Below are 12846 nucleotides of genomic sequence, written 5' to 3' on the forward strand. Positions count from 1 at the left end.
AGTAGATATATTACTGCCACTATTTTACAAATGAGGTCATTGAGGCTTAGAGAAATTAAGTGGCTTGTACATGAGTTTGCAATACTGGAGGTAGGATTTGAATCCAGGTCATCTTCACTCCAAATCCAGTGCTCTAAATGCTATGTGTACCATGATGCTATTGTAGTAGAGGAAATAGATAGATAGACAGGTAGATAGATATAAATATACATATACTTATACATATACACATATGCACACATATATTTGTATGTGTGTATGGGTATGTGTATGTGTGTGTATAAAGCTATTGTAGTACAGGACTATTATATATAATACATATTTAATGGTCTGGTATACACATCTATATGTGCATGCACATATAGATGCATGTATGTATATAGTACAGGACCATTATATTTATCTACATTATATATAATGGTTTTATACATACATCTGCGTGTATATACACATATACATCTGTGTGCATTAATTTCTACAGCAAAATGCCCCCCCACAAATGGGCAGATATAATAAAGATTCTGCCACCTTGACCCCTGCCTGCCTATCCCAAGACCATTTGGAACCACCTAATACAATGGTTTACTCTAGAAATGCCTTATCTGTTGGCCTGAGAACAATAAGGAAACACTAAACCAAGATCAGGTAACCTGTAAGCCTTGAACATTCTCAAGGAAAACAGCACAGTGGTCAGGGTAGCAGGGCCTAGGCAGTGTGTGGAACTCAGGAAAAAAAATTCCTTGAGGTTTGGGGAAGTGATGTTGGGCTTTGGGTGGGACTATGGAGAGAAGCCCCTAAATTCAAGGCCAGGCCTGGGAAAGATGGAGTTCCCTGGGAAATGGAGCATAATGCTCCTAAGCATTCGTATGGGGAATCAGACGTTGTTGCTCCTGTTCATTCTTCTTCCAAATGTCAAAAAAAGGGGGGGGGGTGAGGCAAATGTGGGCCCAAGATTCAAGATTCTTTCCTCTTTCTATTGTGATGCTTTGAGCTCTTGCCTTCTGCCTTATCTGTGTTCCCAATATATCTCCAGCTGCCTTAGTAATGGGTCCTAATGGGACCTATCCCAATTCGAAGCCAAACCCATACCTTGGATTCCAGTTTCTGGATCTGCTTACTGCCCCCCTTCACAGTACTCTGCTCAGCTTCTTCTAGTCTTTTCTGTAAGTCTGTAATGGTCTGTTCCATGTTATTCCTTATCCTTTCCATGTGAATACAGGTGTGCTGTTCTTTCTTCAAATTCTCAGACAGCAATGCTGCCTGGAATGAGAAAAAGATGGCATTATTCCTCTAGCCACCCTTACAATATGGTACCATAGATAAGGCATGAGATGGGGAATTAGGAAGATTGAGGTTCAAATCCTGCCTTAGACTCTTATGAGTGGTGTGGTGCTGGGCAAGTTAATGAACCTGGACATCTCAATTTTCTTTGATGTAAAATGAAGCAGTTGATTCATCTCCTACCAGAGAGGTGATAAACTTAAAATACATTTTCATGCATGGCCAATGCAGAAATTTGTTTTGCTGCTTATGATGCATGTTTTGTTTTTGACTTTTGGGTTGGTGGGTCAGTTGGTTTTGCTTGGGAGGTGATGGGAGAAACTTTACAAAGGCATGTAAAATTATTTTTGAAATAAAAATGAAGTAGTTGGACTCAATGGCCCTTAAGATACCTTCTAGTAAATCTATAATCCAATTGTTGCACTTTTAGGGTTTGGTGGAGTGTTAGGCCTCACTGTTGCTTCTTTCCTCTCCATCTTTCCGTCTCTCTGCAGCTATTGTTGGCTCTGCCACGTTTCAGTCTCCCCAGATTGGGCATGGTTTAGGTCTCGGGAAAAGCCGGAGGAAGAACAAGCTCAAGGCTGTATTGCAGCCAGATTGGCGCCATCACACAACATCATGGGTGTGCGTCCCATGGAAGCTGGCAAACTCTACTATGTATATTGAGCCAAAGAAAATGTGGAAATCTTTGCAGTGGACTCTAGGGAAGAAGTGGAAAAGTCTAGATAAAAATGGATTTCTTCTTTTTGGTTAATGAAGCACTATAAAATACACATATATGTATGTGTGCATATATACATACACATATATAATATGTACGTACTTATAGGTATATGTACACACACATACATGTGTGTGTATGCAGTACATATGTGTATACACATATACATATACATATATATGGAGAAAGAGAGAGAGAGAGACATGAGATCTGTTATTTCCCTAGTATAGTGAATTCCCAAATGAGGACTCTTCCTCTACCAATACAGGTCAGCATCTTCTCTGTAATCTAGAATCTTAGATTCTTCTGAAGAATCTAAGAGCTAGAGTTACTTGTCCTTGTATACCAACCAGTATATCGAAGACAGATCTTGAACCCAAATCTTCTTGACTCTGAAGCCAGAACTCTCTTCACTATGCTATATTGTCTTCCTATTCCATTGAATTAATGTACCACAGTTTACTTAATCATTCATTCTAAAGTTTTTTTTTTTTCCTGTCTCATTTAAATCCACAGATCACAGAATTAGAGTTATTAAATGTAGCCTTCAAGGACCTCAAATCAGGCTACCATTCCTAATTCCAATGAGCAGGGCAGAGTTGGGTTAACTTTTGTCTGTGAAGCATATCCCTGGCTTTAGCCTGATGTCCATTCACATTGTGTTGTACTTCATTAAGAGCTGTCCTTCATTCATTTAACAGTCTCTGGCAACACTGCCCCTCAGAATTAAAGCTTTATCTATTTGTCAAGTTCCCAGTCATCTGCCTAACACCAAGTGTGTGAGAGATCCCAAGAAAGACAGAGAGGACAGGACATGGTATGATTTCCTGAGACATCTCCAGACGGCCCTATGCAGAGCTGGTTGAGACTGAATGGATTTGTGGAGAGGCTGTGGAGGAGTTTTCACTTCTCAAAATTGTCAAGGACAGCTTAATAAGATGCCAGTGTTAGGAGTTTCAGCTTTTTATAACCTGCTACTGCATAAACTTGTCAAACAGAGACAGGAAAGAGGAGAGAGAATTCAGCAGAGATAAGCTACTCTCTGGGGATGAGAGTTCACAAACATTCAGATAATTGTTTGTTCTTGGATAGCAAATACATTTTCAAGCTTTCTCAAGCCACCACCCATCTCCCTTCTACCAGCATCTGCTTTGATTCAGAATGTCTGAGTGACAGTGCTCATCCTCGTCCCATACTTTCTGTAGAGAGTTCCAGACTCAGAATTAGCACAGCTATTGGGATTTAGGGAAAGTCTTTAGAGGTTTATTGCTCAGGTCAAAATATAACTAGGAATTCTTGTGACATTTGGTGAGGGAGAGAGCAAGTGATTGGGTAACACAGAGGACAATCTATTCCATCCTCTAGAGAGTCCAGGCCATGCCTCTATGACACACATGGTCAATAGTTCCTGACTACTCAAGCTTTGGGAAGGATGTGGACGACAGGTGTGGAAGAAGGTGAGCTGTGGGAGAAACATATCATGATTACAGGATCTTCACAGTGGAAGCTCAGATATGGGCAGTGGAGTGAGGAATAAAGTCCCCTTTGGATGTTGGCACCTTAAGGAAAAAAATCTCAGTTGCTTTGCGCTAGTTATGATTCTGACTCAGACCATTACTTGGAGGAACTATGGACACGCAATCTTCTATTCTGTAGGATTCTAACAATCCCTAAAGGAAGCCCTCATTAAATTCTAATTTCTCTGGATCTTTCTCTCTTTCTCCTTTGTACCCAAAGTGCCAGGTTTTTGCATGGATTCAAGACAGTAGTATTGCCAATGGAAGAGAAACACCTACAACTCCACTAAAGAGAAATACTGAAAGTTTCTCAAACCCCCAGATCTTTCTTTACTAGCCTGCTCTTGCCTCCCAGGAGGTATATGAATTATAAAAAAAAAAATGGATGCAGGATTCTTTCCCACTCATTGACACAAACCATTACTGAGTTGAGGCAAATAGCTATTTGAAAGCTTTTTGCAAGGGATGGCAGGAAGTTTATGATGTTTGTAGAACACAAGACATATTGACTCTCACATTACAAATGGTTTGTATCCCTTTTTTGCTTCCTTCTTGTAAAAAGGCTTTACATGGATCAATCCAATTATCCTCATTACTTCATGAAACAGTTAGGAGGAAGATAGCATGAGCTGATGTTTTTCAAATAGAGTTAGATACAGAGAGACCAACCAACTTATTCCTGGTCATGAGGCAGGGGAATGGCACAGACACTACCCTTGTTTGTTGCCCCGTAGTTGATACTGCCCCTCAACCATAGCCCAAGACTGTTTTCAGAAAACAGTGGGGAACCAACCATCTCCTTACATCAGTAATTGCCTTCTTAGCTTTTTCTTCAGCGCTCCGACGTTCTTCTGTTGCATCTTCTAATTCTTTCTTCATACAGGCATTGTCAGTTTCCCATTTTTTCTTCAGAGTGAGCAGGCTTGTATTCTAAAAAAAAGAAGGAAGGAAAGAAGGAAGGAAGGAAGGAAGAAGGAAGGAAGGAAGGAAGGAAGGAAGGAAGGAAGGAAGGCAGGCAAGCAAATAATTACCTTAGAACTGCCTAAAAATAACTACATAGAGTCCCACAATTGATTAGTTCATTTAGACAAAATCTAATCAGCAGTGAAGAAGGTAGATGAATAGGCATAATTAAGAAGGGGCAACTGGGGCTTTGTCCTGGGGTAATAACATCCAACTGTATGCTTCCTCCCCTCCATGAACATATGGCTCATCACTCCAGCACTTCACAATCCTCTGCCAGGAAAATGCCATGAGGTAAATATCAGAAGTGCAATGTGAACCTGAGACTTCCGACTCTTGAGCCTGTGCTCTTTCCACTGTACCGTGTTGCCTCTCCTATATCAGCTTAGCCTTAGGGGTTACTTTTTTGGGGGGGGGAAGAATGGTCACTCCTCCCCCCAAGAGGATTGGTGCTGACTTTGAGAAAGAAGAGGTCGTATTCAACCAACTGAATTTGCCCCAGGGACCAGAATTCCTATTATATATCCATGGGTAGGTGGGTCAGGTGGGCAGGGGACAGGGTCTCCTATTTTGATTCCCTAAGCTATTTTTCTAAATAGGCATAAACTCAAAGAATTCACATTAGAGACCCCCAACACACACACACACACAAAGTACACATTATCCTCATGTATATGTTTCATCTCAGCTGTGAAGTAGCGAAAGGTCTGAATCAGTGCAAAGTGATGTCTTCCATCATTTCCAGAAAGTGCAAACTCCCCAGAAAATGTATTTTGACTTCTCCATGCTTGGGAATTTGGTTGCATGCCCACCACTCCTTGATGTGGTAAGCAGTCACTGCCCTTAGATCAGAAGTTGAGGTCAAGTGGAGACACCTTATAGAGCCTGGGGAAAACTTCACTCACCAGCTGGGCCACTTAGGAAAGAAGAAAGAGCTTCTTGTCTTTCCTTTGGCTCCTTTCTCCCTTCCCATTCCTATCCCATACTCCAATTTCTCCCTGTCTCTCTTCCACTGCAAAGTGGCACACAAAGACTCCTATCTTATTCCCTCTCTTGTTGATTCCCTACTGGGAGTCTCCATTACAATGCTGGATTCTGCCTTTCCTCCAATGGCTCTAGCACAGTAGATCAAAGATCTTATAGCTGCTAATTTTTAGCCTGTATTTATGAGCACAACTTTACTAAGGGTGTGATGATGCCTAGATCAAAGAGAGTGCCTTGTACATAAAGGCTTCATATGGCAATTTCTCACCCATTATCATTTCATTAATTCCTTCCCAACTAATACCTTCTTGGTGTCCGGATTTAAATTCAGAAATAGAAAAGAATCTATTCTAGCCTTATGGCTAGTCCCCTACTTCTTCCATAGAAGGATTCATTGACAATAAGTCTGTTTTCCTTGATTCTTTCTCATAATATAGTCCTACCCTCAATCTTCCCAAGGCCATGACCCATCCCCATCCTCCTTGGTTCCTATTTCTGTAGGCATGTCCAGTAGGAGGTGAGCTATAGTTATAGGTATGTAGTTTCAAGATGCTGGCTATATAGGTGGTACCTCACTTTAGAGAGTCAGCATAGCATAATGGATAGAGACCCCTTGGAGTCAGGAGGAGCTAGGTTTGAGGCCCATCTCCGACCCCTACCAGTCATGTGACCCTGGAAAAATAACTTAAACTAAGTGCTTAGAGCTTAGCACAGCACCTGGCACATTGCAGATGCTTAATGAAATTCAACTGATTGATTGTTTGACTTAACCTCTCAGTGCCCTGGGCAAATTTCTGACTATGAGTTGCAGAATAATTGCAGATCTGTATTAGTAGTAGAAATTTCCTCACCAGAGCATTCTCTACACCAGTGCAATCACAGATCCAGACCAAATAACAGGTATGTCATTTTATATGACAAGTATGTTTCTGAAAAGTTGTGTATAAAGTGAATGTCATTTTCACAGGACCATAAAACATCAGCACTAGAAGGAAACTCAGAGAAGCATAGTTTAACCTTTTCCTTTTATAGACAAGGATACTGAGTTCCTGGGTCACTAGAGAAGTTTACTATGCAAAAGGAATAACTATGGGAATCTTTTCAATGAGAAAGTAATTTTTCAAGATAAATAGTCATACCCCCCCTTTTTTGCAAATCTAAATTTTCTTTTGCATTTTCTGGTTTTTAATCTGAGATATTGACAGTGTTAGAGAACTCCCAGTATGGAAACATTCCACCAATCTAGATTAGCAAATGTTCTATAATTTATATCAATAGAGAATAGTCTGGGGGGCACCTGCAGTTACATATACAGTCCTCCTTTTCTATGCTGCTATGCATATTCAAAAGGTCATTTCATAAGGTGTTTGCTAAATTCAGAATAAAAATAAAAATTAACTTAAAGCAAACAAAGGAGTTGTGACTTATCCATGGTCACATGGCTAGTATTGTGTCAGAACAAGGACTTAAGCCTAGGTACCCTAGTCTCCAAGGTCTGTCCTCCCTCTACTATGTCAAACTGCCTCTCCAAATGTTCATTTAGAATTTATTAAACCAGGACACAACTATATACCCATTTAGTCAGTCCATTATAACTTCAAGTATATGGATTGATTGGAACCAAACAGAATGTGGATGGCTGGGGAGATCCTAGAAAGAAAGATGGGCTACAAAAGAGCCCACATAGTGAAGGGGTAACTTTCTGTTTAGGCTAACACGCAGGGACCCATCTCTCCAGCAGGACACAGTTCTGAAGTGATGAGAACTCTGCATTCATAGAACTAGTGGGGAGGTTCCCTCATGTAAAAGGCTATTCTGGGGTCAGGCAAAAGATATTGCACTACAAAGCAAAGACCACGGATTCTATAATCCATCCTTGTTTATCTTCTTGGCAGATCTTATCCTTAGCTCTATCAATTTTTAACCCAAATCACTGGATTTAAAACTAACAGGAACTGTAGAGATCACCTAGTCCACCTTCTCTGCCTTTTAAAAGAGAATAACCTATGGCCCTGTGGATTAAGTCACTTGGGCAAGGCCATACATTAAGTAATTAGCAAAGCCACGATTTGAACTCCTGCTCTGTGACTCCAAGACCAGGGCTTTTCCCATTATACTGTTTCCCCTCCAAGTTGGAAATTTTCCAAAATTGCTCTGGATAGAAGTAGTTTTCTTTAACTGGAACAAATTCCAGCTACTGGATAATGGAATGTTGTTCCTCCATCGGCCACTAACTGGAATTTGTTGACTGTGCTACTTCGTTACTGAGCATCCTAAGAGAAAGCATCACCTCTTCTTCATTAAGAGTGGTGAAACACCATGACCACCTTCATCTCATACTCAAAGTTTTCAAGAATTGAAATATACTTTGCTGTAAACTCTGAAACCAAGGAATTACACAAGCCATCTCTTGGCCCCAACTGGAGGAATTAAGAGTTAAAAGGGACTTTCAAAGTCAACTAGCTAGAACTGGGACTAGGGTTAGCAAGGCAATAGTTGCCAAGAGAACCACATACAATAGGATGTGGCATTTGACATGCTGGAAAAAGCCTTTCTCTGAGATCCGTAGGCATTTATTTTGTGAGGAATTATTATATGTTTTATGGTGAAGAAAGGTCTTCCAGCCAGTAAGACAGGGGAGAATAATTTTAGAACTTGCCTAGAGTATGCAAATGCCTTGTATCATCACTGCACCTAGTCTCACCTCCCACACAATGAAGAAATCCTCTTATGTCCCTGGTAGATGCTTATCCGGCTTTTGCTTGACTACTTTCAGTGAAAAGAAACTTATTGCTTTTTGAGATGGTCCACGTTTGAAGAAAATTCCTTCTTATATTAAATTGAAACCTGTCTCCTTATAACTTCTAACCCTTTGTTCTTCTTCTCCCTTCTGGATCCATGCAGAATAAATCAAATTTCTATTCAGTAGGGTAGCTTTTTGAATATTAAAGATCATGATTGTGTTTCTCCTTAATTTTCTCATTTTCAAGTTAGACATTCCCAGATCCTTTGATGATCCTACATATGACATGGTTTCTACACCCTTTAATTTCCTCTGGACATACTCCTATTTGTCAACATTCCTCTTACAAGGTAGTGGCCAGAAGGTGAAAGACCATCCTCATTATCCTTACCTGGTTGTACAACATATTCAGTTTTTCAGTGGCTTCCAGAAGCTCTTGTTCAGCTAATCTCCGTCCACGTTCTGTACGTTCCTGCAAAGACCTCAACTCATCCAATTCAGACTGCAGGATAGCATGTTGCCTCTCGGCCACCATCGCTTTCTCCTTCAAACTTTCCTTCTGGTGTGTAGCTTCATCCAACTGCACTTGTAGGTTCTGTAGCAAAGGAAAAAAGAAATGTCTTATTGTGGAGGGAGGGAGGGAGGGAGGGAGAGAGAGAGAGAGAGAGAGAGAGAGAGAGAGAGAGAGAGAGAGAGAGAGAGAGAGAGAGAGAGAGCGCACATTTAAAAAGCTGTTACTGGCTAATAATTATTCAAGAGAGGAGTCAGGATGGTCACTGGAAAGAAACTTGGATTTAGAGTCAAAGTGCCTTAGTTCAAATCCCCACCACAAGCTACTTGTGTGACATTGAGGCAAGTCACTTAACTCCTCCAGACCTCAGTTTCCTCATCTGTAAAATGTTGGACTGGATGGCCTCAGAGGTCCCTTCTAGCTCTACATCTACAATTGCAGGAAGGGATCTTGGTATAGAATGTTGAGTAAATGAGGATTTTCCATCCCTTAGGCTGTATCTCTATAAATAGAAGTATTTAATTTTCCGGGAAGAATATGGAAATACCTTAATTTGCATCTGGAGGGTGCACAGAGATTTGGAGGCCTCTGATGTCTGTCGGTTAGCATGGTTGAGCTGTACCTCTATCTCACTGAGGTCCCCTTCCATCTTCTTCTTTAGCCGAGAGGCTTCAGCTTGGCTCTTGGCTTCCAAATCCAAAGTCGACTGCAGAGAATCAATGGTGCGCTGCTGGTCTCTCCTAGTTTTCAGATGACAGCCAGAACATAAATGTGTATGTGTGTGTGTATGTGTGTGTGTTTGTGTGTGTGTGTTTGATTAAGAAGGATTACCTGGTGAGTTTACAGTGATTTAAGCAACAAGAAGAATTTGGGGTCCCTATTTTCTGAGCTAACAAAATTGGATCAGGAATCTTCTTGCTTAAAAAAAAAAAACTCATGAGGGGCAGCTGGGTGACGCAGTGGATAGAGCACCGGCCCTGAAGCCAGGATGACCTGAGTTCAAATCCCACCTCAGATCCAACACTTGACCCTTATTAGCTGTATGACCCTGGGCAAGTCACTTAACCCCAATTGCCAAAAACAAAAAACAAAAAACCATGAAATTGACGTATTAGGCTAGTAAGTATATGTATATCGCTGGTTTATTCAACCAGCATTTAATGGACTTTATTGTAGTGGGGAAAGCTCTGGACTTTGAACAAGAAGACTTAGATTAGAATCCTGATCCTGTCATTTGACTGGATGTGAAACTTCGGCCAAGTTACTTAACTTCTGTGGACATCAGCTCTCTCCTATGTAAATGAAGGTATTGAACTCTAAGGTCTATCCCAGTTCTGACATTCCATGAATCTCTCCCAGCCCCAAACACAGGATATTTAAAGAGAAATAAGTCATGGCCTCTGCTCTTAAGGAGATGACAATCAAGTCTGAAATAAAAAGTTAATTTCCTATGACAATATACTAGAACATTTAAAGCATAAAAGGCAATTTTCTCTGCTCACAATAGGTGCTTAATATTTGTTGAATCTAATTGAGTTGAATATAGCTCCTTCTGTACATCTTAGTTTTAGCCTCCCGACAAGAGGCCTAAGGCAAACAATCACTCCAATTCCTTATACCCTGGGATCAGCTGTGCATAGAGACATCCTTTCATATATTCAAACCTGCTTCCCTGTCTAGAAATCTGCCCACAGTCTGCGATGAAGAGATACCCCAGCATCTCTTTAGATGCCCTTGGCAGCCATCAGTTTTGTGAAGTTATGAGCTGAAGACAATGGAGTAACTTGTAAAAAAAACTGAACTATTTTGTAGGGGAAAAAAGAGTTATGTACATGGGATAGTACATTAGAAACTCAAGACAACTCATAGACAAAAAGGTTAACTCCTACATCTGTCACCCTTCTCTGCAAAAAGTTGATATGGAACATCCACCCAATCATCACCAATATGTTCCCTCCCTTGAAATGTCATCCACGAAGAGCTCTGGACTGCATGTTTGTCTTGGAATGTTCTCAGAAGGCTCTGTCAATGATTAGACAACAGAATAAAACCTCCAGAATCCATTCAAGTGGCAGGGGGAAAGAGAATGGAGAAGAAACTGTTCAAACTTTTCTTTCTTTGTGAAACAGAGCTGATGTTGCATTATAGCCATTAAAATATGTGCTCCTCAAGGGAAGGGACTGTGTTCTTGCCTTTCTTTGTGTGTCCCTAGGATTGTATCTCCAGTGCCTGGTACATAATGAGAGTTTAATAAATGTTTGTTGACTGACTAACTATATTAAAGTGGGAGAGGAAAGAACACAACAAAAGATTAGTTGAGAAATCTAAAATCAGAGATGATTTTAGGAAATTCTAATATATGGTCCAAAAAAGTAGGTGGGCCAGTCATGCACAAGTGTCAACAACTAGGTAGGTGGCCTGAGTAATACAATGGGAACTCCAAGAGGTGAAAAGACCAGAGGAAGCCTTCTAGTATGCTGAATAGAGCCTATATGGAACATCTATGGGGAAACATTGACAGAAATTGTACAGGAGGAGAAGACACAGAGGGAGCACTTGTGAATGGGTGGAGGGAGTTATCTACATGAATGAAATTGCCAATCCATAAGAGCATCATATCTGGGAGGCTTCAGGGTTTCTTTGCAGTCACACAGTCTGAGCAGCAATTTCATTTGCAAAGGATGAAAGTATCCTGTTAGCTGCCCAGCAGTAAACCCATGGAGGTGCAAGCTCTCCACTGTGCACTGCTCATTAGCAAGTTCTATGAACGGGACAGAGCTTAAGAACGGCAAAAGGAGCCTTCATTTTGCTCTCAAAGAGTTCAGCAGCATAAACAAAAAAAAAAGTATCAGGTGCAGTGTCAGAAAAAAAGATCACTAGGAATTTGAGTTAGGAATGCTTCATTATGTTTAATAAAGTAAGCCCATTAGGACCAAAAGCCTCTTTCATAAACACAGGAGGAACTGAGGGATGGAGAGTGAGTGATATAACTTATCCCTCAATGTATCCAAGGAGTGATAGAATAGATGGCAAATGAGATGGAGGCCCCACTGCCTCTGACTATAGGTAGTGAGTCATTGTGAAGAGAGTATTTGTATTCAGGAAGAACTGAGTTCAAATCTCAATCAGACATTTCTTTGTGTGACCTTAGACAAGATACTAAACCTCTCTGAGCCTCAGTTTCCTCATCTGTAAAATAAAGTGGCAATGATAGAATCTACCTCACAGGGTTGTTGCAGAGACTAAAAAGTACTTTGTAAACCTTACATAGACATGTAAACTGTTGTGATAAGCAGAGGTTAGAATCAGAATGTGGTAACATCATTGTTTGTACAGATGCATTACTATTTTCTTGATCCACTGCATTGGGTGAATATTTCTATTTCATCTGCATGTCTTTTCTTTCAAATATTTCAATACTTCTTTCTGCAATCCTCCCCCACCTCCAATTCCTTTTCTTCTAGGTGTCAGGGTTAAGGAATAGGGGTGGGAGGACTGTGATACAGACAGATATAGGGGGGTGAACTTAACATGAATACTAAAGCTCTTACGTTGGAAAAACCAAGTGGTATTTTTACAGCACCAGAAGATTTTTCTCAAAGCTACTTCTTTTAAGAGTCATTCATTTAAGAGCCTTGAGTGAAAATCCTCTATATGGGAATATGTTCTGCTCAAACTTTCCATTGTCAAGACAACAAATAGTCATGCTGTAGTTTTGCAACCATGCTCACCTCTAAGTTAAAAGTAGTAAAAATTAATTTTTTTAAAAGTTTCATAAAAATATACCAGCAGACAAGTGTTTTAGAAGCTGTTCTTCATCAGTGTTAATATATCCATGCCAATCAATACCTTATATATAGATTCAAGAAATCTTAAGAGATGGCCTTGAGAAAGCTTTCATTTCATAGGCAAATACCACACTCCATGACCAAGGACAGTTTGCTAGAAAGTACCCGAAAGTACCCCTACTTGAAGCATACTCACAACTAGAGGAGAGGAAAAAGATAAATGAAGATGTGGTCAAATCTAGCATCAAATGAAAAAATAAAATGAATTCTCCATTTTATCAAAATGAACTCAATGGTTTAACTGATCACACATTAATTTAAAGCTAATTCCTCATAGC

The 12846-nt window shown here is 40.4% G+C and overlaps 1 protein-coding gene across 1 annotated transcript in view; it reads right to left on the bottom strand.

Annotated features, from left to right (window-relative positions):
- Positions 1 to 12846, bottom strand: part of LOC110217522 (myosin-15) — a 94887-nt gene that overhangs the window by 20756 nt on the left and 61285 nt on the right. The window contains 4 exon segments of the mRNA XM_078146138.1: positions 1090 to 1260; positions 4324 to 4449; positions 8601 to 8804; positions 9268 to 9460. Of these exon segments, the coding sequence (XP_078002264.1) occupies positions 1090 to 1260; positions 4324 to 4449; positions 8601 to 8804; positions 9268 to 9460 (694 nt within the window).

The sequence above is a fragment of the Phascolarctos cinereus genome, unplaced genomic scaffold (genome assembly GCF_003287225.1).
Source record: "Phascolarctos cinereus isolate Bilbo 61053 unplaced genomic scaffold, phaCin_HiC Scaffold_726;HRSCAF=1367, whole genome shotgun sequence".
Lineage (NCBI taxonomy): Eukaryota > Metazoa > Chordata > Mammalia > Diprotodontia > Phascolarctidae > Phascolarctos > Phascolarctos cinereus.